The following is a 20,895-nucleotide window of genomic DNA, read 5'->3' on the forward strand; positions in this document are numbered from 1 at the left end:
GTTGGAGAGCACCCATCCATGTATTTCAAACCAAACACCTCAAAAGAACTGAACCTGCATCTCCAATTCCATCCCGTCCATCCAAACCAAATGGACCCTTAATCTTCAATCATCTAAGAAACAGAATAGACTTGGTCCTTTGTTTGCTAAACGAAAGGGTTTTTCAGTTAAGAGTACAAGAACATGCAAGGCATTTCATGGTGACAACTGACAACTTTTATTATTTCGAAGGAATAACCAGCAACCCTATTTGATGGGGGAACAAATCACATTTTCTTGCATTACAATGTTGTTTGAGCAAAGGGTACAAGCAGTTTTCAGTACAAACATAAGAATTTCGGTGTCAAGTCTGAGTTCTGACCAAACGGTGGCCAAGGTTTTTATTTGTTCTTCACCTTTTCAGCTTGAAATGCTCCACAGATCTTCTTCCAGGATCTCATGGCAATGAGCGTTGGTATCACAACCCATGAACCGTTCGCACCTATGAAGTATGCCCAGAAGTAGAAGGGACTGGCCCAGAAATTGAAGCCATCCAAGTAGGCGGTAATGAAGTAAACCAAGCATCCATAGAGCTGACCCAAGCAGACAGAGAACTGAAGAATATGGCTGTAGGACTTCCGGGATGCAATAGCGTAGCTGCAAGGAGCAAATTTTTGGTGAGATGAAGTAAAAGCTACATAAAATACAAAATCACACAATCAGAATGTCTGTAGACTAAAATCTACTAGTACAAGTTAAATTTTCGTAGTTTTGCTTGGATACAGTTTTTACTAGACAAGTAGAAAGGGAGTTTTTCAATTGTACAGCTATGTTCTAACAAAAAAGGTGTCAAGATGAGTTTTTTCAGATCTCTGCAAGAAATTCACTGGAAATAGCACACCGGTATTCAAGATAGTGCTACTATCTCATGCTTTGCAGTTGGATCGATTTGAGCAACGAAAAACCAAAAACACAAAAGAACTGAAGCCTTTGCTGATGCGTCTAACTAGTGTCTATCTATTGTAAATCTATCCAACCAACCTAACTAGTGTCTGACATGAAGAAAGAAAAGGTATCCCAATACAACCTGAAATCTGAATGGGGCTTAACCCCATCACAGAGCCAGGTTTGACTGAATTTCATTAGCAATAGAAAACTAGAGAGTACTTGTATGGACAAGAAATGAAACAGGCTATGTAGATAAGTAAGTCGATCAGGAGATGAGAAGACATACACAGCTAGCAGCGATGCAGGGCCTTCCAATACCGCGGTAATCCCTTCAACCGTAACAGTCGCGGTGTCCCTAGCAACGTACCTAGAGTCCCCCTTGCTGTACTCTTTCCCTGAACAAGGTAGAAACCAACCACTGTCATCTCAGCTTATCCACAATATATTTTGATTCGGGACAATGATGCCAGCCGACGATGCCAGCAAGAACTCACAAACTTCATCGAAGAAATTGGGGTTCTCCTTCTTGAAGAAGTTAGGGGTGAAGACGAAGGGCCCCTCGATTATTATATGGGTCAGCCCTGTGAATGCCCACCAGCACATGAGCAGCCGCTCGGTCTTGGATAACCTGCCACATCTTCCTACAAGCAAATACGTGACTCGACCTCAGAATTTAGTTCCTCCAAAAAACTCAGAATTATATTACTAGATTGCTAGAGATTTGTTCGTCTTGGGTTACGAGCAAGTCACTGTTTGCAGCTCTTATTTGTTGGACTCCTAGAATCAAATGTCCAGTGCGGTGACATACGGGATTGCAAATTCTAAGTAAATTTCTTAGATGAGACACGCTCAGATTGTCAAGAGCAAGGCAGCATCATGATGCGCCAAGATAATCGATTTTAAAAATTACAACATCGCATCGGGCCCCTTCACATCTCCAAAGTTCCCGTTGCTAATTTCCGGTGGAACCAACGAGACCACCGGGCAAGACTGCAACTTTTGGACACTGGAGTTCCAAATTCCAAGAGGTGGGAAGCGAATCCCCGGTGAAGGAGCGGAGGAACAAGCAGTAGGAGATCGGCATCTGAGGAGGATAGGGTATGGGTACCGGAGACGAGCCAGACGGCGAGGAGGACGAAGAGGGAGGCACCGATGTAGGTCACGAGGATCTCGCCCTGCGACAGCCGTAGCGGCACGAAGCCCGGCAGCTCCAGGTCCGCCGGCGCGTAAGGGTGGCCCATTGCCGCCGCCCGCCCGCCTGCTCGACCGGCTACAACAAGGACTTGCCGCCGCCGATCTGGGAAGAGCCGCGCCGCAACAACAGCAGCGACAACTTGACTTGTGAGGCGGGCAGATGAGAGAGATGCTGACTGCTGGAACTCTTAAAAAAAGAAGAAATGCTGACTGCTGTAGAGGAGAGGATCAGAGGAGGCCAGGCATGGACGGAGGATACGGGGGATTGGACAATCAGTCGATGACATGTGGGGCCGAAATGGTGGGAATTGCTTGCCTGCCATGTTTCCCTCCAAATTATATAATAAATAAATTATATAAGTTAGATTATGATTAATAGATAATAAGGTAAAAGAGTATTCTGGGATCACTTTAAGACACACATAATCTAAGATAGATAAGCTCATTTGAAATTATTTATGAACCCACGATGGTTTAGATTATATAATTAGGTGGATTATAATACTCCCTTCGTCCCAAATTATAGGTTGTTTTGATTTTATTAAATTCATAAACTTTGTTATGCACTTAGATATACCCTATGTCTAGATGCATAATAATATCTATGTATCTAGAAAAACCAAAACGACCTATAATTTGGAACGGAGGGAGTATTAAACAAACAAGTCTATATCTGAGCTAAATTTTTTTTTGCCCAAACTCATGTTAATTAATATTTTTTCTACCAAAAATAATGTTAGCTAATCTATCTGTACGTGCATACTGCCTCCTGAGGAAGCTCTAATTAAACCTTTCCCGTTAAACCCACTGCGGATCAGATTAGTGCAGAAACTGTTTGAGCCTTGACCGCACCGCAACCCACGGTCTGGCTGGCGCGCCTGCACGACCGCGCGAGACCGAGACCTGGCCGAGGCGGTGGCCGCGCCGCGTCGCGTCGGTTCAACACGACACCCCCAACTCGGAGTCCTCCCTTTCCCCTTCCGGGTTCCGGCGGGCAACTCGTCTTCGTCCCCGAGAGACGGAGGAGGAACCAAACCCTATCCCGCAGCGGCGGAGAGGGGGGAAGGCCGGGAGAGTGGAGGCGGATTGGGGTCGAATGGGGGGGCGAGGGAGGTAGGCCGCAGGCGTCACGAGTTCCCAAACCCCCGCCTCCGCCGGGCTCCTCCTGTGCACTACTACTCTGCAGCGCACGACGCCGCCGGCCTGTTCCTCCCTCCCTCCGCTGAAGCGCCGCCTCCCTTCTTGATCGGTCTGGTGGACTGGAGTGGAGTGGAGACGCCCCATCCCTGGATTGCATTGGTTTCGATTGGTTTGGTCTGGTCTCGTCTTCCCCTTTGTTGTCGGTGAGTAATCCATCAATTCGCCCATCCATCCTAACCTGCAGCTTGCTTGGATGCATTTCTTCTGACGAATTGGGGTTGCTGTTTCGATCGCAATCAGATCCCGAATACCTGGGCTGGGGGGTCTCCTAGTCCGCCGCCGTGTCTCCCTCTTCCCCGCGCCACGCCATGGACGAGGAGGACGACGACCAGCGCCTGCTGCACAGCCTCGGCGTCACCTCCGCCAACATCGAGGACATCGAGAAGAAAATCCTCTCACAGGCAAGAGTCTCGTCTCTTACCCCTCTCACGCCATCCGTACTCGTCCTGCAGTCCACCAACAAGAACCGTAGTAATTCCCCGCAATGTGTATGATCTCAAATTGCGACCTTTATGTGCTGTGCAGGCTCAAGCTGACCTGAAGAATGATACAGAACAAGGAACAACTGCCAATGACAATGAGAAGAGTGATGCCGGCGTGCCTGAGGCTGACACACAGGCCAAGCTGCATCAGAAGCTGCGCTCCGTGCAGCTCGAGATCGACGCTGTAGCTTCCACCATCAAAAGAGCTAAGCATGCAGCCGGGAAGCAGGTTGACAGCTCGGACAGTGGTGACGCAAAAGATAAGAAGAAGCAGAAGCAGAAGCATGCCGATCATACAGCTCAGGACGATCCTCATGGAGGAGCCCTCCAGCAGGCACTTGCCACCGAGCGCCTTAAGAGCCTCAAGAAAGCTAAAGCTCAGATTCAGAAAGAGATATCGCAGTCGGATCCCTGCCTGTCGGGCTCGGACAAGCGGAAAGATAAGATGCTGGCCATGCTGGTTGAAGAGGAGCCGAAGCGTAAGAAGAAGACACTATTGCCGTCTCGAGGGCCTAAGAAGATGTCGGCACCTAGACTGAAAACCATGAGTTACAACGATGACGACGACTTCGACGCAGTGCTTGATGGGGCATCTGCAGGATTTATGGAAACTGTGAGTTACTAGCCACACATGGTTCTTATTTCCTATCTCACCTGTTGTGTTTCCCTGCCTTATGATGGTACACACTTTGCTGTAGGAAAGGGAAGAATTGATCAGAAAGGGCTTGCTGACACCGTTTCACAAGTTGAAGGGCTTTGAGAAGCGTGTTGAGCTACCTGGGCCTTCTCATATGCAAAATGATCCCACTGATCAAGTCGAAGAAACCATGGAAGCTTCCAGGATTGCTAAATTTGCCCAGTCGATGCAGCAGATTGCACAAAGCCGCCCAACAACCAAATTGCTTGATCCAGAATCTTTACCTAAACTTGATGCACCAACTGCTCCATTTCAAAGGCTAGGAAGACCTCTAAAACGTCCTGTTTCTCCTAGTTCTGAAGAGCAGGAAAAGAAGAGACGAAGGAATAAGACCAAGAGGCCCTTGCCTGACAAGAAATGGAGGAAAGCCAACTCAAACAAGGAATCACTATTGGAAACCGACGGTATGTATGGCAGTATGAGTGTGGTTTACAGTGCATAGGTGCTTTGTTTTTGCTGCTGTTCTGTTTCTGTACACATAACTGGCGCCAGGCGCATAAGAATTTCTTTTTGCTAGTTTTGTTTTTGTAAGTTGCTACTGTGAACTGAGTCTCTCTTCTTTCTACTTAGATGAGGATGATGGGGACATTGCGGCATCGGTTTCTGAGGATGAAGATCAAGCAGCAGAGGGTTTTGATGGGTTACCTCCTGTTATCCTTGAAGGTGGTTTGAGAATTCCTGGCACAGTTTATGATCAGCTATTTGACTACCAAAAAGTGGGAGTGCAGTGGCTATGGGAGTTACATTGTCAAAGGGCTGGTGGAATTATTGGAGATGAAATGGGCCTAGGGAAGACTGTGCAAGTCTTAACGTTTCTTGGTTCTTTGCATAACAGTGGCATGTACAAGCCCAGCATTGTCATCTGTCCTGTAACCCTTCTGCAACAGTGGAAAAGGGAGGCCAGTCGATGGTATCCGAAGTTTAAAGTGAAAATCTTACACGATTCTGCAAATGGTTCAAATAAAAAGAGCAAGGCATATAGTGATTCTGACAGTGAAGCCTCTTGGGATGGTGATCAGGAAGAGATTAGACGTGCAAAGCCTGCAAAGAAGTGGGATGATTTGATTTCAAGTGTCGTTAATTCAGGATCAGGTTTGCTTTTGACTACATATGAGCAGCTAAGAATCTTAGGGGGGAAGTTGCTTGATATAGAATGGGGATATGCTGTGTTGGATGAGGGTCACCGTATAAGGAATCCAAATGCTGAGATAACACTGGTGTGCAAGCAACTGCAGACTGTGCACAGGATAATCATGACAGGTGCACCTATTCAAAATAAACTTTCTGAACTCTGGTCCCTTTTCGATTTCGTGTTCCCTGGAAAACTGGGTGTGCTGCCTGTATTTGAGACTGAATTTTCTGTGCCAATTACTGTTGGTGGTTATGCTAATGCAACGCCATTGCAAGTGTCCACAGCATACAGATGCGCTGTTGTCCTACGTGATCTTATCATGCCATACCTTCTTAGGCGCATGAAAGCTGATGTCAATGCACAGCTCCCCAAGAAAACAGAGCATGTTCTTTTCTGTAGTCTAACTCCTGAGCAGCGTGCTACTTATCGTGCTTTCCTTGCTAGTTCAGAGGTGGAACAAATATTTGATGGCAATAGAAATTCACTGTATGGGATAGATGTCCTAAGGAAGATATGCAATCATCCTGATCTACTTGAGCGAGAGCATGCTGCTCAGAATCCTGACTATGGGAATCCTGAGAGAAGTGGAAAGATGAAAGTGGTTGAGCAAGTTCTTAGAGTCTGGAAGGACCAAGGCCACCGTGTTCTTCTTTTCACTCAGACTCAACAAATGCTTGACATTTTGGAGAACTTCTTGACGGCCTGTGACTACCAATACCGAAGAATGGATGGACTAACGCCTGCAAAACAAAGGATGGCACTAATTGATGAGTTCAATAACACTGATGAAATTTTTGTTTTCATTCTGACAACAAAAGTTGGTGGACTGGGTACGAATTTGACTGGTGCAAACAGGATTATTATTTATGATCCTGACTGGAATCCTTCAACAGACATGCAGGTACCGTTTGTTTGAGTATTTCATGTCTAGCTTGTATGTATATTTTTTAAGTGTGCACCTGTTAGCTTTCAACATTCTTTTTTTTGTGTATGTATCAGACCTAGAAAAATCACTGACATGAAAAAATGGATGCTAGTGAGAAATGACCTGATAGATGAATAATTTTGAATCAGGATCTTCTGATGAACTTACAAGCATATTCTCCTGTTTATCATTTACTAAGCTGTGTTTACAATTTCATTTTCCTGTCATAACGTTCTCTGCAAATGTGCAGCATTATCTGACCAGCACTTACCTTGTGTGATGTGTAGGCCAGGGAACGTGCATGGAGAATTGGGCAAACTAGAGATGTGACGGTTTACAGGCTGATCACGCGTGGGACGATAGAGGAGAAAGTCTATCATCGACAGATATACAAGCATTTCCTCACTAACAAAGTACTGAAAAACCCTCAGCAGAGAAGATTCTTTAAAGCCAGAGACATGAAGGATTTATTCACACTACAAGACGATGAAGGGAATGGTTCAACTGAAACATCAAATATTTTCAGTCAGTTGTCTGAAGATGTGAATATTGGGGTTCCAAGTGAAGGTCAACAAGATCAGGTACATATTGCTTCGACAATGCCAAGCACCAGTGAGGCAGAACCACCTAGTGGAGTGAAAGGGAAGGTGGACGAGAACTCTGACCAAGCAGATGAAGAATCAAACATTTTGAAGTCTCTCTTTGATGCCCAGGGCATTCATGTAAGCAATACTGTCGCATCCCTACTGAAAATTCGAATCCACAATGTTTCAGTTTTCTGAACTAACATCCTGTTTTCTGAACTTGCTCAGAGCGCAATCAATCATGATGCCATAATGAATGCTAATGATGACCAGAAGGTGCGCCTAGAAGCAGAGGCCTCACAGGTAGCACAAAGGGCAGCTGAAGCTTTACGTCAATCTCGGATGCTCAGAAGCCGTGACAGCTTTGCTGTTCCCACATGGACTGGAAGATCTGGTGCTGCTGGGGCACCCTCCTCTGTTCGCAGGAAGTTTGGGTCCACAGTCAACAGCCAGTTGATCAGTTCGTCACAGCCACCAGAAACTTCAAGCAGCAGGAGCCAAAGTCTTCCGGTGGGTGCTCTAAATGGCAAGGCGATGTCGTCTGCGGAACTTTTGGCCAAGATTCGTGGAACCCGAGAGGGGGCTGCTTCAGATGCATTGGAGCATCAACTCAATGGAGGATCAAGTTCGAATCACGTATTGGGTCCATCTGGGAACAGCGGCCGCTCATCTAACTCTTCTAACCCAAGCATGATCGTGCAACCTGAAGTCCTGATCCGTCAGTTGTGCACATTCATACAGCAGAACGGTGGGTCTGCCAGCTCCACGAGCATAACGGAACACTTCAAGAGCCGCATACAGTCAAAGGATATGCTTCTCTTCAAGAACCTGCTGAAAGAGATAGCGACTTTGCAAAGAGGCGCGAACGGTGCCATGTGGGTGCTGAAACCTGATTACGAGTGATGGTAGACGTAGTTCACAGGAGCAAAATTTTGGCCTAGGAGTCATTTTCGATAGAGGATCTTTTTTTTTCAATCGTTATTGGTGGCTGACGGATTATTTTTGTAAGGAATATCTTAACAGGAAGAAATATTAGGAGATGAAATACAAGAATAGGAATCTTCACGGCTAGTCTGTATAGTGGAGTACAGTGTGTTTGCGGGTGTTGTACCCTGATGCAGCGGTCTCGAACGTTGGTCATTGGGTGGCATGCTGTGCTCTTCTTTTTCCTGGTGCTAGTTTTTGCAACAGTTTCGAGCATCTGAAATGGTCGTGTGTATTTGTTTTCGTTCCCTTGAAAAAGATCAAGATATGAACGTTCGCCAGCACATATATGTCCACCGAAACCGTGCTATTTTTTTTACAAGTTAAATTTCTCTGCAGTGCCAGTGATAGATTAGGAATCTACAGAAGAAAGTTACATGCAAACGCCATCTGGGGAAAAAGAGGAAAATGATTGATGACAAAGTTAACGGTCTGTAATCCTCCTCTCCTGAGAGATGGTACTAGGCCACAGACAGCCACAGCCTTGCCTTCCAGTTTCTCTCGAACCAAAGCTTGCACCATGGACCCAACGGTGTACAACCATTAACTTCAGCTCGAGATGGAAGACACGGCCGGTGTTTCTATAAAAAGTTTACCATTTAAGCAGCACGTTATTTCCTGTGCTCTCTGTCTGCGTGACGCTGGTGGATTCGACGTTGCAGCTTCTTCCATGGCCGCGTGATGAACATGGCGAGGCATTATTGATGCAATGATGCCTCGGCTCCTCTGATTCTTGCGGACAAGGACGGCGGAACCAGGTCCTGGTTTGATTTGATCCGTGTGAGCGGACATGAAGAGCAGATTCTGATCCGACCTGATAGCACTTTACTAGAGATTAAACAATGGCATTACAAGCTAGGGTTCTGACACGATTGAACGCCGGCAACACTGGATTCCTATTTTTATCATCAGAATAGTTGGATAAGCGTTCTATTTTTTTTAAAAACAGCGTTCTATTTTTTGTGGTCAACAACTTTTCATAACTGAATTTCAGTTAGTACTCCCTCCGTTCCAAATTATAAGTCATTCTAACTTTGTTGAATAGTCAAATTATTTTATGTTTGATCAAAATTATAGAGAGGATCACAAAAATTTATAGCACAGTATCATGAATGTTACTTTATTGTATAAATTTGATCAAACAAATTTGATCAAACTTAAGATACGTTAACTCTCCGAGAAAATTAAAATAACTTATAATTTGGAACAGAGGAAGTACTAAGTGGTGTGCGACTAATCCCAAGCAACTGCATCACCTTCTACAGGGTACACAGCCTGAAAGCGCCCAAACCGGTTGAGCTGGATATTTGTGTCAGGCGGGTAAAATTGAGGCTACCAGCAAGCGCTCTAAGGGGTGTTTGAATCCCAGAGCTAAAGTTTAGTCCGTGTCATATCAGATATTCGGATGCTAATTAGGAAGACTAAAACTAATTGCAGAACATCTAGGCTAAATCGCGAGATGAATCTATTAAGCCTAATTAATCCGTCATTAGCAAATATTTACTGTAGCACCATATTGTCAAATCATGGACTAATTAGGCTTAATAGATTCATCTCACGATTTAGCTTAGGGGTTATGAAGTTGATTTTGTAATTAGCCTATATTTAATAGACCCAATTAGTATCAAGCATTCGATGTGACAGGAGGTAAGCAGTCCGGGATCCAAACACCCTAAGGACTTCTCCGGTGGCTTTTTGAAAGCGGTGCATAGACCAAGGCACCAAGTTAGCAGAGAATGATTCGATTCATTTCCACTAGAGGACAACAAATCTTTGCACAGATGAAACGTGTGACTAAAAGTTAACAGATACGGTGGTAGGAGTATCACCACCACCAGTATACCATATATTTTTCTTCATCCTTAGTTTCTACAAACAGGCACAGCTGACACGACCCCCAAGACATGCACACATGACACATCCTTTGGTCTTGCTTGACTGCTGTTATTCTAGTACGTACGCTAGCTCCCCCTCTACACCGTAAGCATCATCCGCTACACATACGTACACAGCACGGATCGACCAATTCATTTTGTGGATAGATGGATGGATCAGGCTTCAGGGTGCGCCAAATCCCTGGAGACGCCGGCCTGGTACGGCTCCTCGCAGAACTCGCCGCCGAGGTCGTCGCACGCCTCGCCGGGGAACACCCTGCAGTTCAGTCCATTCGCCACACACAATTAGTCGCCACCCAGTGGAATTTAAAAGATCAATTAATGCAAGAATGAACGGTGTGCTTGCTCACGTTTTGGGCTCGTCGTAGGACACGTAGTCCCTCTCCACCTCCTCCTGCCTCCTGGTCGCGGCGTCCGCCGCCGCAGAGGCGGCGAGCCTAGCCTCCGGGTACATCTGCCCGCTGCAGGCGTCGCCGCCGAACAGCTCGCAGGCTTCCATGGGGAACACCCTGCAACACCACATGATCCGTGTCATATACTCATCTAGCAACCAAATCAAGCAAGAGCTCAAAACATCGAGGGACCTCGGGGGCTTGCACACTTACGAGGAGCTCGAGCTGTAGTCGACCTCGGCAGGTTCGGCCGCGGAGACGGCGACTGCGGCGGCACGGAAGCTCCTCCGGAGGACAATGCGAACCGCCGCCACGCTCCTCACCGCCGGCCTGCCCTTCACGGGCGCCACGGCTGAGAACCTGACGGCTGTAGCGGCGGCCTGCATCTTCTGATCTGAACTTTCCTTGTGTTGATCAAGTGTTGCAGTGAAGTGGCAGCTTGGTTCAGTATGATCTGGAAGACTTATCTATCTTGTGTGGAGCTTCCAAGCCTGTGTGAGACTCCCTTATATACTGCAGGGCCACTGGGGGCCCCCATTTTGGATAAGATTCTGGTATGTGGTATCCCTTTATTGGTGAATGGTGATCAGAATTGTTCTTGCCTTCTTGGACCAAAGAGGGACCCACCCCCATGCCTGATCTTTTGAACCTTGTGTACCCTTGTAAAGATATTTCTACCTTTGATCCTGATAGTTATCTAATCTCAATTGTTGCGAAAAGGAAAACTGGAACAAGAAAAGGATATTGCAGGAAGACAACCTGTTCAAGATATTTTCACTGCCTTTGTTCATTTTGTTTAGATAGCTTTCGATGTAACCTGACGTGTACTTCCAAACAAGCAAACTTCAAGTGACCGTTAATAGATGAAAATTCCAGAATGAAAGAAAAAGAACCAGGGATAGGGGGTGATTAACCAGGAACAGGAAAGTGCAGCAGCTACAGCAAGTGTAATAACTAAAGCATACTATCAGGATAAAAAAAGGCATACATCAGATTGTTCCGACTCAGACCCAAGCCACAGAGTTTTCACATCAAATTAAGAAAGGTACAACAGCATTTCTAACTGCGAAGTGATGCGCGAGGCACCGCTGGCAATCCTAGTTCATCCTCCTGCACCACATCAGATAAGATAAGAAGCAAGCAACCCTTAGCACCATCTCAACCAATCGTTCGCTGAAAAAGTGGTTCGTGTAAAACAGTTTTTTTTTGTTTTGGCAAACAATCATAAAGCAAACTGTAAAACATTGTTCTAGAAGGCATCAAATTCTAGATGGCAAATGCATGGAACGTTCAAAATGTAATTTGGTGAATTGCGTGTGGGATTGTTCCCTAGGAAAAAAACATCAGAACAGTAGTATGCTAAGTTGAGAATGTTGTGCAAATAAATCACCTGCCCCCCTGCTGGGACTGCTGCAGGACGTGTTGGTGCGGCAGGTAAATTGAGATCAGCATCAAAATCAGTTTCTGGCTGAAGATATGATGGGACTGCAGCTGACTCAAACTCCATATCAGACTCCAAAGCATCCAGCTCTGCAATGTCAAAGGAGAAAATTGATAAGTAAATCAAACTGATAATTCCCTCCACAAAGTAGGCAATAAACATCACTGGCTAGATGGTAAAGAAGAAAATTTAGGCCATTTAGGGTATGAAACAGTGAATCATTTAGAGTTTTAGACCATTAGCAACTAAGCGTACTGCCAGGTGATGGGCCAAAGACCAAGGAAGCCTTAAAGACAGATAGAATTATCATATTGCCAAGATGAAACTATAGTATCCATACCCCCCATCAGTTCTTCCTCATCAACATCATCAGGTATGTTATAGCTTCTACCAAGAGTTTCTTGTATCTCATTGCTCACATCCATCAGATCCGTCATTTCATCTTGCATATTCTGACAAATTGCAGGAATGAGTAAGTACAACCCAAATTACCCAAAAAATGGAGGGATGGTAAGCAACAAATAAATCAGCAAATACTAAAGGCATCCCATCAAGCATTCTCCACCATATGAATGACGTTGCCTTGGACAACTGCACATTTATTGTATATACACTAAATCACCTAGAAACCTCCAAAAGCAAAGGATGATTGTTTGAGGATATCAGTTACATAAGGGTGACAAACAATCAAAGAAAATCATGCTCTGCCTTTGATCAATAGAAGAGAAAATAAATCCAAAGATAGCAGGATCATGTAGCTTATGACAACTTAGTCAGTTATTTCTGATTACTGAAATAACCGCAAAATCATCAGCAGTGCTCATATAGCATGTCTGGAAACTTTGAACAATGCATCAGAAGTCTACACGCGAAGCAAAGAAATATATATCACTAAAATCTGAAAGTGCTGGAAGCAAGACAAGAGTGGCAATGCATACATCAATGTCCTCAATCTTGACGGTTTTCATCATTCCCTTGAGCTCCTTGTTCGCTGCCTTCATAGCATTCATCTGAGAAAAGGAAACAAAAACCACTCCATATGAACATTGGCATTGCAAAGAGGAATGTACTTGCTAGAGCAGAGCTTTGAGGGACATTACAGTCTGCTGAGCGTCCTTGAGGCCATCAGCAGCAAAGGCAACTTGGTCTAGATTGTAGGTTTGGTTGTACAGCATGTTGCGTTGCTCCTCATACCTAAGAGGCAAATTGGTAATGTCACATTGATACAAATGGATAATGGCTGCCTGCTACTACTATCCCAATGTCATTACAACTGCTTAATCCCTGAATCGTAGTAAGAACAGTAAGGAAGCAGATAAGGAACAGGGAACGGAGGGAGGGAACATGGGGAGAGAATCCATCACGAGAGTGAGGAAGGGAGTAGAGTACAAACATGCGCTTGTGCTTGAGGAGTCGGATGGCGCGCGCCTTGATGGCCTCCTGGGACGGGCCGGGGCGGGTCTTGCGGATCTGCTCCTTGTACCTTGCCAGCTCCTCGTCCAGCTTCTTGATCTTCTCGTCCACCGTCTCGCCCCGCTTGTTTATCTGCCGAATCCCGCATTGGAGACCAGATCAAAATGGGGTTAGGTTGCCCAGTGGCCATGGATCGATGTAATTGGAGCAGGGAGTAATGGCAGCAGGTTAAGTGACTGACTCGCTCGGTGGCGTCCTGGATGGAGGGCGGCGGCCCCTTGTCCTTTTTAGCGCCGAAGATCTTCTTCATCTCCGCTCCGCTCCGGTGGTTGCCGGCGCCGCCGCAGGAGACGAGGAGCGGCAGGGAGGAGGGTTCAAGCAAGGGTCGAGCACTCGTGCAGTCGTGCGGGAGGAGAGCGGGGTCGGTTTTCGAAATCGTGATGTTGACAGGGGGCTACCAGTCAAAAACAAGATTTCAGACGTCTGGGCTTTGGAGGCACCCGGCCAACTTCCCGTTGGCCGTGGGCCCACCACTCTCGGTCCACCAATTGAAATTGGGCCAAGCCGGACCGGAGCGAGCCCACGAGAAATTCAATGTAATTTTTCTTTCAAGGGGCTCCTTTGGATGGACCTGGATGTAATATTCCGTTTGTATAAATAAAATCCAACCCGGTCTCTCAAATAAAAATCTCTCTCACTGGCGACCATCATTTTTACGGAATTCCTAAACATCCCTATGTGTGCTCATCTCACTCAGTTTTTGGATGGCTGTGGTCTACTATTTAAAATCCGTGCAGGAGTGGTGGTGGTGGAGTAACTAGGATATTGTGGGCCGTTTTGTGTTGTTTTCTTTGGCCCAGCACCCCTCCCCTCTTCTTCTCCCCGCCGCAGTGAACAAAACGGCCCACAATTTCTGTAATAGGATCCATTTTTACATATTGTTGCAACTTAGCGTGGTTTGAACAAAACGGCCAGAATTGGAAATGTCGAATTGATACAAATGGATAATGGCAGCTAACAGGCCGGTAAAATAACTACGCTATTTTTCTCCTTATATATTGCGCAAGATTTCTACATTGTACAAGAGAATGCTGGTTATATATGCTTTTATGTTATGTGTCCTTTCTGTACCTATTCACTTCAGCTTATTCAGCCGGCTTATCAGCCAACAAATCAGCCGTTTCAACTTTTCAACCGGCTTATAAGAGCTTATAAGCGAACAAAGCTTCTTTCTTCTTTTTTTGCCGCAAGCTGCAAGTGTTTGTTTATGTTTCAACTGAACCTGTTAGTCAGGTTTCAATTTCACCGGAACCGGAAAGTGTTTTTTTTATGCTTTGACCGCCAAGTCCATGCTTATTTTTATTCTTTATAATAAGCGGTAAACAGGTGCCAGAAAACTCGAATTGCACACAGTGGCTGGTGTGGCTTGGTGCCTTGGTTACAGAATCTGGTTGTTTGTTCCCCACGGATTGCATCCCTGATATTTTTCTGAGTGAAATTACAAGCTGTTTTCACCATAACCTTATATGTAAACCAGACAATTAATCATGTGACATGTCACTTTATGGATGGCTAGGAATCTAGATGATAACTCAGAAAAATCACCCGGTTGTCGTATTATCACTTCCGACATCTGAGCAATCGACCAGATGAGCGCGGCGCTGTGCGTGCGTGCACCCACGTGTTTCGTTTCTTTTTCTTTTTTTCATTTTTTAATTCAATTATTTTTTTAATTGTGTGACTATCGATTATGTGTGCAAGTTATGTGCGTAAGTTCTCTAACAATATTCTAATGAAAATTGTGCCCAAAGTTATTCGTATAATTCATGTATGTCATGAAAGTTGTGCTATAAAAATTTATTCTATAAGAAGTTATGCATATTTATAACTTTCTAAAATATAAATATAAAAATTTATTCTATAAGAAGTTATGCATATTTATAACTTTCTAAAATATAAATTTAAAGTTGTGATTCAAAAATTGTACGTAGAAGTTTTGCGTATAAATTGCGCATGCCATCAAAGTTATGCTAAAATTTATCCCTTAATAACTTATAAGTAAGAAGTTATTATAATTAAGAAGTTATACGTAGAAGTTATGTGTATAAGTTATGATATTTAAAAAATGGAATGTTGCGGAAATCAAACCTCTTCGAAATATGGAAAGTTCGGGGGTAGGGGAGGGGAGGAGTTGTCGGGAATTGCTTGCCCAAAGCCTTTCCAGCGCGCACACTAATTAGCATTGCCCCGGCAAGTATTGTGTTGAAAGATATTTAAGTAGAGTAAATTCACTATTTTTCCATGTACTAAATCAATGCTACCACAGAGCTATAGAATTTGCTTGTGTGCTATCTATTTAGCGCACATGAGGTTTTGATGCAGGCGTAAGGTCGATTTTAATTTTACGTCTTACAAGAATGTACGTATGTATAACTATGTATCACCAAATACCATGCTTTAAGGAAATGTTTTCAAGTACTTTCTTTTGTACTATTCTAAATAACTTCAGTGTTATCATGCATATATTATGTCAGTTTTGGAGTTCAGTACGCACACAAGTGCTCATATACATGCATACACACTCACCCCATTGAGATCAGGAGATTTTGAGATTGACAAAACCACCACGGATGCCTCATTATCAATAGGCACGCCACATGACACTGAAAAGAATAGTGTCGTTATTTCTAGGAATGCAATCTGCCATGGATGATGAATCGATTGCAAAAGTATTCATAGTTACGTAAGGATAAAGAAGTTGCGTATGAAAACACGCATGAAACCTTCTAATGTTAGCAAACGATATACCCAAAACTATCATGCAGAGTTGTTCCAAAGCCACAAACACAATTGTAGTGTTATAGATGTATGGGGCATGTGCCCCTATCTAGCCATGTTATAATCAAAGTTGAATGTGCTCCTACACTCGAATCAATTTTAAGGAATACATCAACATGGAGTTTATCCACTCCAAAATACATTTATCTCGTTATAACACATGGAGGTAATGAATTTTGCATTAACTCGCAAGCATCCTCGGCAGGTGGAGCGTAACATTATCATTTGACTCTTATTCCCCTGATGTAAAAAAATTATTAGATTTATAATATTCATTATGTAACTCCTTTCACTTCTATCTGATCCACTCCTCCAATTTTAATGAGGATTCTTACGGAACCAGTGTTGAGTACAAGCCAACTCTTATCATTTTAAAAAAGAGATCATTTGAATATGGCCCTACATCCCACAAATTCAAATTACAAAGCAAGTTTCTCAACCACCTTTGTAGCAAAAAGTATGATGGTGATGTACTGATTTTCATGTGATCTCCACCCGAGTATTGTAAACAAGGTAGAAAGGTTCTTCATTTTTTATTTGATCACCGCCCTAGTATGATAAAGAGGTACCAAGTGTCCTGCAAGAGTTGATGATTTTAGAAAAAATTATTGATTGATAGAGTTCATTCCAAAGAATAACATGAAGTAGCTTTACTCCAATAACTTTGTAAGGGGACATGTGCCCTTATTCGTTGGTGCTGCATTAAAGTAACCTTCTACATTCTAAGAAGATATGTTCATCTAGATTTGGTTTTGTTGCTGCATTCTTTTTTCTTTATGAAATGAATCATGATTCCCATGGATGTCTGTTGATGGCGGTTATCACGCCAAGTTGTAAACCGCAAGCATGCGGATGAGTTGTAGCTCTTCCCTCAGAGTATTCCCCTAAGGTTTATCAATCCGTGGAACTTATAGCACAAGATCTATTTCAAATAGCATTGTTAGTATTAACTTGGTGTTTATAGGAGATTCAGATCCAATCTACTAAACATGTACATAAAGATAATAGATGAGCAAAGGTAATCAATTTAGAGCAACCTAGACTACGTATATGTTGTAATTCTGAGCATGGATAGCAAAGCAACACAGATATTATATTAGTAAAAAATATCTTTAAATCTACACTTCCAGTCCGGATCCCGAAAGCCCCCACCTTACACAAGAAATGTCCTGTCACGATCACCTCTATCAGCTCAAGCAGGTTAAGGGCATGATCATAAGAACATGTCATACTCATCGATAGATCAGACATACAAATCTGGTCACCACGACCATAAGAACACCCTAAGCAATCTATCATCGATTCATAGATTGAAAAGCAAGCAAACCTGATAAAAAATGAAACCATCAAAGGAGATACTTAGATCACTAAGAACATGAACACATCTATTACTTCACCATGAATGATTATACATCACAAGATCACCACTGGGATCCTACCTTGATCTTGATGACTTCTAGCTCTAGAACTCCAGTGTGATCTTCCCCGCAGGGTGATCACATCGGCAGAGGTTCGCCTACGCTAACCCCCGACAACTGCACAGCCCTTGGCTCTCTGGAGAGATGTCCATCAAGATCCTTTTGCTTCTCTGCTACATCACGTCAAGTACATCATCTTCGATACGGGGCTCGATGAATTTTTTGGGGGTATTTATAGTCCAGAGAGCGCGTGGAAAAAATTGGAAGGCGAGGGGGCGAAGGAACCCCCAGGCCAATCGGGTCAGGCCAATCAGCCTGGGCCTTCCTTTTGGCCCCTCGCATCCTGCTTCGTCTCCAAGTCTCCTCTGATGCTTTGAAGTCCTATTTTCACTTGCATGTGGGCTTGGCACTTCGATTGCTTCGGGATGAGATTGATCTTCAATGACTTTTCAAATCTTCACTTGATCTTTTTTTTATTCCTCTTTAATTTCAAAGTGATCATTGTCATATCTTCACAAACTTAGCCCTTAAGTCATCTCGAAGGATTGCTTGCCAAAGATGGGCGTCGGAAGGCTCCAGAAGACCCTAGGCCGATCGGCTTGGGCTCCTCTGGGCCGATTGGCCTAGGCCCTTCCTGAGCCCGTTGGCCTCCGTCTTCGTCTGGTTCGATGCTCGTTCAGTGCTTTATCCAAAATATACTTTTAGGTACAATTCCCTGCAAAAATAGAACATCCTTCAAAATATGTTACACATGTGAAAATGACCGGTTTATTAGGTGTAATCAATAGTTTAGGTATTAAATTCATGTCATTATTGAAGATAAACAGGATTAAAAGTGTGTCAATAATGAGCGTCAACAATGCTCTCTCTGTAATTTTGATTTCTTGAGCTTGAGCGACCAAAAGGCTTCACTTCTGGAGGTGTCCCATGCAACAAGTGGAATGTTACATTTGATTTATTTTTTCTTAGATATCATGACTGTGATGGTTTGCGGATACTATAATCATAAGATGATAGAAATGTCCAGTTGCGAGATATTCACACTAGGATGCTAATAGATGACAAATCTACTTTATTATGGTAGCAATTATGGGTGCAATTTTTTGAATTTTTTAACTTTGTGATTTTGCCCCATTTTTCCAAAATGAAAATTGAGTTTGCTCCTATAACGTTAGGAGCTCCTAACAGCGTCAATAATTTGATTTGAGCTCGAGTTTGCCCCATTTGGATTTGCCTATACTTTTTATGAGTATTCTATAATTCTACATCGAATTTAACATCAAATATTTGGGCTACATTTTGAAAATTTTTAACAGCATTATGACATGTTCAAATGATATTTTATATTTTAAATTTATTTATTCTGGCTCCATCTAACTAAGTTAAAAAGGAGGGGCAAACTATACCTCCATTTAAAAAAACAATGGAAGAAAATCATGAAGTTAAAAAAAGAGCAAAATCATAATTGGACTTCATACGGGCAAGAATAATATTATTCGTAGCAATAATCCATATACCCGATCCCTTAGGCATACACCCATTATACGTGAGCATTTTTTGCTCGGCCCAACCCGCAGGCCCTGATATGAACCCACTAGGGTTGATTCCCGATCTTTCGATGAGAGAGGCGTGGATAACTTGATTGGTGGATGGAGACGACGTTCATGGCCCGACTACAGCATTTCAAGCTGCGCCTTAGCAACCGATACACCACCTCCAATAGCTGCCGCGAACTTGTGGAGCGCGTCACCCGGCCACTAGGGCACTCGTCCTACAAGCAATCGAAGAACAAGCAAGAACAAGTAGAACAAGCAACTAAATTGCAAATATGGAGATGAAAACCAATCTGAAATCACAAAGTTGGGGTTCTGAATCGAGTAGAATGGATGGTCTAGTCGACACACGCGTCTACAAGGAAGTAGCAATGCTAAACTTTCAACAAAACAAAACCCAATCTATTTGTGGCGGCTCTAATCCTTATTAATACCTAGGAGGATGACCAGGGGGTGTTGGGGTCGTGCTCCAACCCTAGGACACATCCCTAATGGACCCAACTTGATACACGGCCCATTGGGCCAAAATAAGGCGACGCAGCACCTCTTGACAGAAAACCTCTCGGTAGTATTTTGGTCATTGCAGCCGACTCATAATAGATATGGATATGAGTCTAGATCCATATGAAAATAGATTTCATAAGGATTCCAAGGAGTACTTGAACGCCTAAAACGGAGTCCGGATGACGTCGTGGCGGCCGTTGCAAGTTGGGTAGAGCTGCAGTCCAAATCTAGCGCCAAAACGTGTTGGATTAGATCTCTTTCTTTCCTTCGGCCAAAAGTGACATGGTGGCCTAGTGGAGGACGTTGGGAATACTTGGACTTGGCCCCCAATCTACTTCTTTGGTCCTCCATACCTTCCAGGTGAGTTTAATACTATTTTTGATCCACGTATGTATTTCTGAAATTGACAACGAACACACATCATGGTGCAACATCAATTCATCAAATGTATCAAATACAATCATGGTAAAGAATTGTTTCACCTGTGAATCAAAAGTTACTAATGTGGTTGTATCCGAGCAGATTATGTCCTCATCAGGCCCAACCCGAGCACGTTGGGATTTAGCCCGCCCATGCTTGCTATGGGATTGGGCGTGGTCAGCGAAAATCAATCAAAAAAATTCGAGCTGATCCAAGCCCGCCCAGATAATTTATTTAATTTATTTTTCAATAAAAAAGAATGGGAAGCCCAAGCCTAACTAAAAAATCAGCCCGACTACACCCATAGGATGGTCGTGGGCACGGATTTTCAATCGGAAATGAACTAGGCTTTTTTCGACCAGACCCGGCTCGAAAAATTCCCAGGTCTACCACCCATATGCACGCATCGTGTTTGACACGTAGAAAAACAGTAGCTACACAGTTGCCCATAATGATGTTGTTCATGAAAATCCTTTGACCAAAAAGGGGCCTTAGATAAAATCTGCAATTGCAGCCAAAACAATTGATCAAAGAGGGGCCTTAGATACTCGTAAATCCCACTACTGCACATACGAAAAATATGCAATTGCAGCCAAAACAATCATCCTAGATGACCAGCGATATTAGGGTCAATTCTGTCTGGCATGCAAGCCCGCGCACAGCCCGGGCAGTGGCATTGTCAAACAGAGTCCTGGGATGGAGGGAAACAGGAAAGGGATCGAACAAGAAGAAGGCGAGGCCAAGACAAGAGCGAGCCATTCCAATTCCATGACGAAATCGAGACCGGCTGCTGTAATCACACGACGATAGAAATGTCCGTTTGCTAGACATTCACGCAACAATGCTAGTAGAAGCACACATCGTATCATGGCGCAAAAAACAAATAGTCACACAGT

At 43.9% G+C, this 20,895-nt stretch overlaps 4 protein-coding genes across 4 annotated transcripts; 1 reads left to right on the forward strand and 3 right to left on the reverse strand.

Annotated features, from left to right (window-relative positions):
- Positions 1–193: 193 nt before the first annotated feature.
- On the reverse strand, positions 194–2,300 carry LOC117857721 (probable 3-beta-hydroxysteroid-Delta(8),Delta(7)-isomerase). Its single transcript, XM_034740549.2, has 4 exons — positions 2,036–2,300; positions 1,422–1,568; positions 1,214–1,322; positions 194–636 (listed from the first exon to the last, which is right to left on the reverse strand). Exons 1-4 carry the CDS (start codon positions 2,166–2,168, stop codon positions 381–383), a joined length of 645 nt encoding a protein of 214 aa, XP_034596440.1. The 5' UTR covers positions 2,169–2,300; the 3' UTR covers positions 194–380.
- A 755-nt stretch (positions 2,301–3,055) lies between these two features.
- Positions 3,056–8,341, forward strand: LOC117854861 (DNA excision repair protein CSB). Its single transcript, XM_034737115.2, has 7 exons — positions 3,056–3,464; positions 3,562–3,722; positions 3,847–4,416; positions 4,502–4,904; positions 5,071–6,533; positions 6,845–7,279; positions 7,370–8,341. The coding sequence occupies exons 2-7, from the start codon at positions 3,630–3,632 to the stop codon at positions 8,042–8,044; spliced, it is 3,639 nt and encodes a 1,212-aa protein (XP_034593006.1). The 5' UTR covers positions 3,056–3,464; positions 3,562–3,629; the 3' UTR covers positions 8,045–8,341.
- Positions 8,342–9,920: 1,579 nt separating this feature from the next.
- Positions 9,921–10,901, reverse strand: LOC140223003 (light-regulated protein, chloroplastic). The gene is made up of 3 exons (XM_072294291.1): positions 10,626–10,901; positions 10,371–10,529; positions 9,921–10,276 (listed from the first exon to the last, which is right to left on the reverse strand). The coding sequence occupies exons 1-3, from the start codon at positions 10,796–10,798 to the stop codon at positions 10,177–10,179; spliced, it is 432 nt and encodes a 143-aa protein (XP_072150392.1). The 5' UTR covers positions 10,799–10,901; the 3' UTR covers positions 9,921–10,176.
- Positions 10,902–11,290: 389 nt separating this feature from the next.
- On the reverse strand, positions 11,291–13,708 carry LOC117856147 (vacuolar protein sorting-associated protein 60.1). Its single transcript, XM_034738581.2, has 7 exons — positions 13,508–13,708; positions 13,247–13,398; positions 12,954–13,047; positions 12,792–12,863; positions 12,194–12,305; positions 11,803–11,942; positions 11,291–11,522 (listed from the first exon to the last, which is right to left on the reverse strand). Exons 1-7 carry the CDS (start codon positions 13,574–13,576, stop codon positions 11,472–11,474), a joined length of 690 nt encoding a protein of 229 aa, XP_034594472.2. The 5' UTR covers positions 13,577–13,708; the 3' UTR covers positions 11,291–11,471.
- Between the last annotated feature and the right edge of the window lie 7,187 nt (positions 13,709–20,895).

The sequence above is a fragment of the Setaria viridis genome, chromosome 5, assembly GCF_005286985.2.
Source record: "Setaria viridis chromosome 5, Setaria_viridis_v4.0, whole genome shotgun sequence".
Classification (NCBI taxonomy): Eukaryota; Viridiplantae; Streptophyta; class Magnoliopsida; order Poales; family Poaceae; genus Setaria; species Setaria viridis.

Coding starts and splice junctions, on each gene's coding strand:
- LOC117856147 (XM_034738581.2), bottom strand. CDS start 13,576: ATGAAGAAGATCTTCGGCGCTAAAAAGGACAAGGGGCCGCCGCCCTCC. Junction 13,048..13,246: donor CTCCTCAAGCACAAGCGCAT/GTTTGTACTCTA, acceptor TTTGCCTCTTAG/GTATGAGGAGCAACGCAACA. Junction 12,306..12,791: donor TCAAGATTGAGGACATTGAT/GTATGCATTGCC, acceptor GCAATTTGTCAG/AATATGCAAGATGAAATGAC.
- LOC117857721 (XM_034740549.2), bottom strand. CDS start 2,168: ATGGGCCACCCTTACGCGCCGGCGGACCTGGAGCTGCCGGGCTTCGTG. Junction 1,323..1,421: donor CAATTTCTTCGATGAAGTTT/GTGAGTTCTTGC, acceptor TACCTTGTTCAG/GGAAAGAGTACAGCAAGGGG. Junction 637..1,213: donor CCTGCATCGCTGCTAGCTGT/GTATGTCTTCTC, acceptor TGCTCCTTGCAG/CTACGCTATTGCATCCCGGA.
- LOC140223003 (XM_072294291.1), bottom strand. CDS start 10,798: ATGCAGGCCGCCGCTACAGCCGTCAGGTTCTCAGCCGTGGCGCCCGTG. Junction 10,530..10,625: donor GACTACAGCTCGAGCTCCTC/GTAAGTGTGCAA, acceptor GTGGTGTTGCAG/GGTGTTCCCCATGGAAGCCT. Junction 10,277..10,370: donor TCCTACGACGAGCCCAAAAC/GTGAGCAAGCAC, acceptor ACTGAACTGCAG/GGTGTTCCCCGGCGAGGCGT.
- LOC117854861 (XM_034737115.2), top strand. CDS start 3,630: ATGGACGAGGAGGACGACGACCAGCGCCTGCTGCACAGCCTCGGCGTC. Junction 3,723..3,846: donor AGAAGAAAATCCTCTCACAG/GCAAGAGTCTCG, acceptor TGTGCTGTGCAG/GCTCAAGCTGACCTGAAGAA. Junction 4,905..5,070: donor ATCACTATTGGAAACCGACG/GTATGTATGGCA, acceptor CTTTCTACTTAG/ATGAGGATGATGGGGACATT.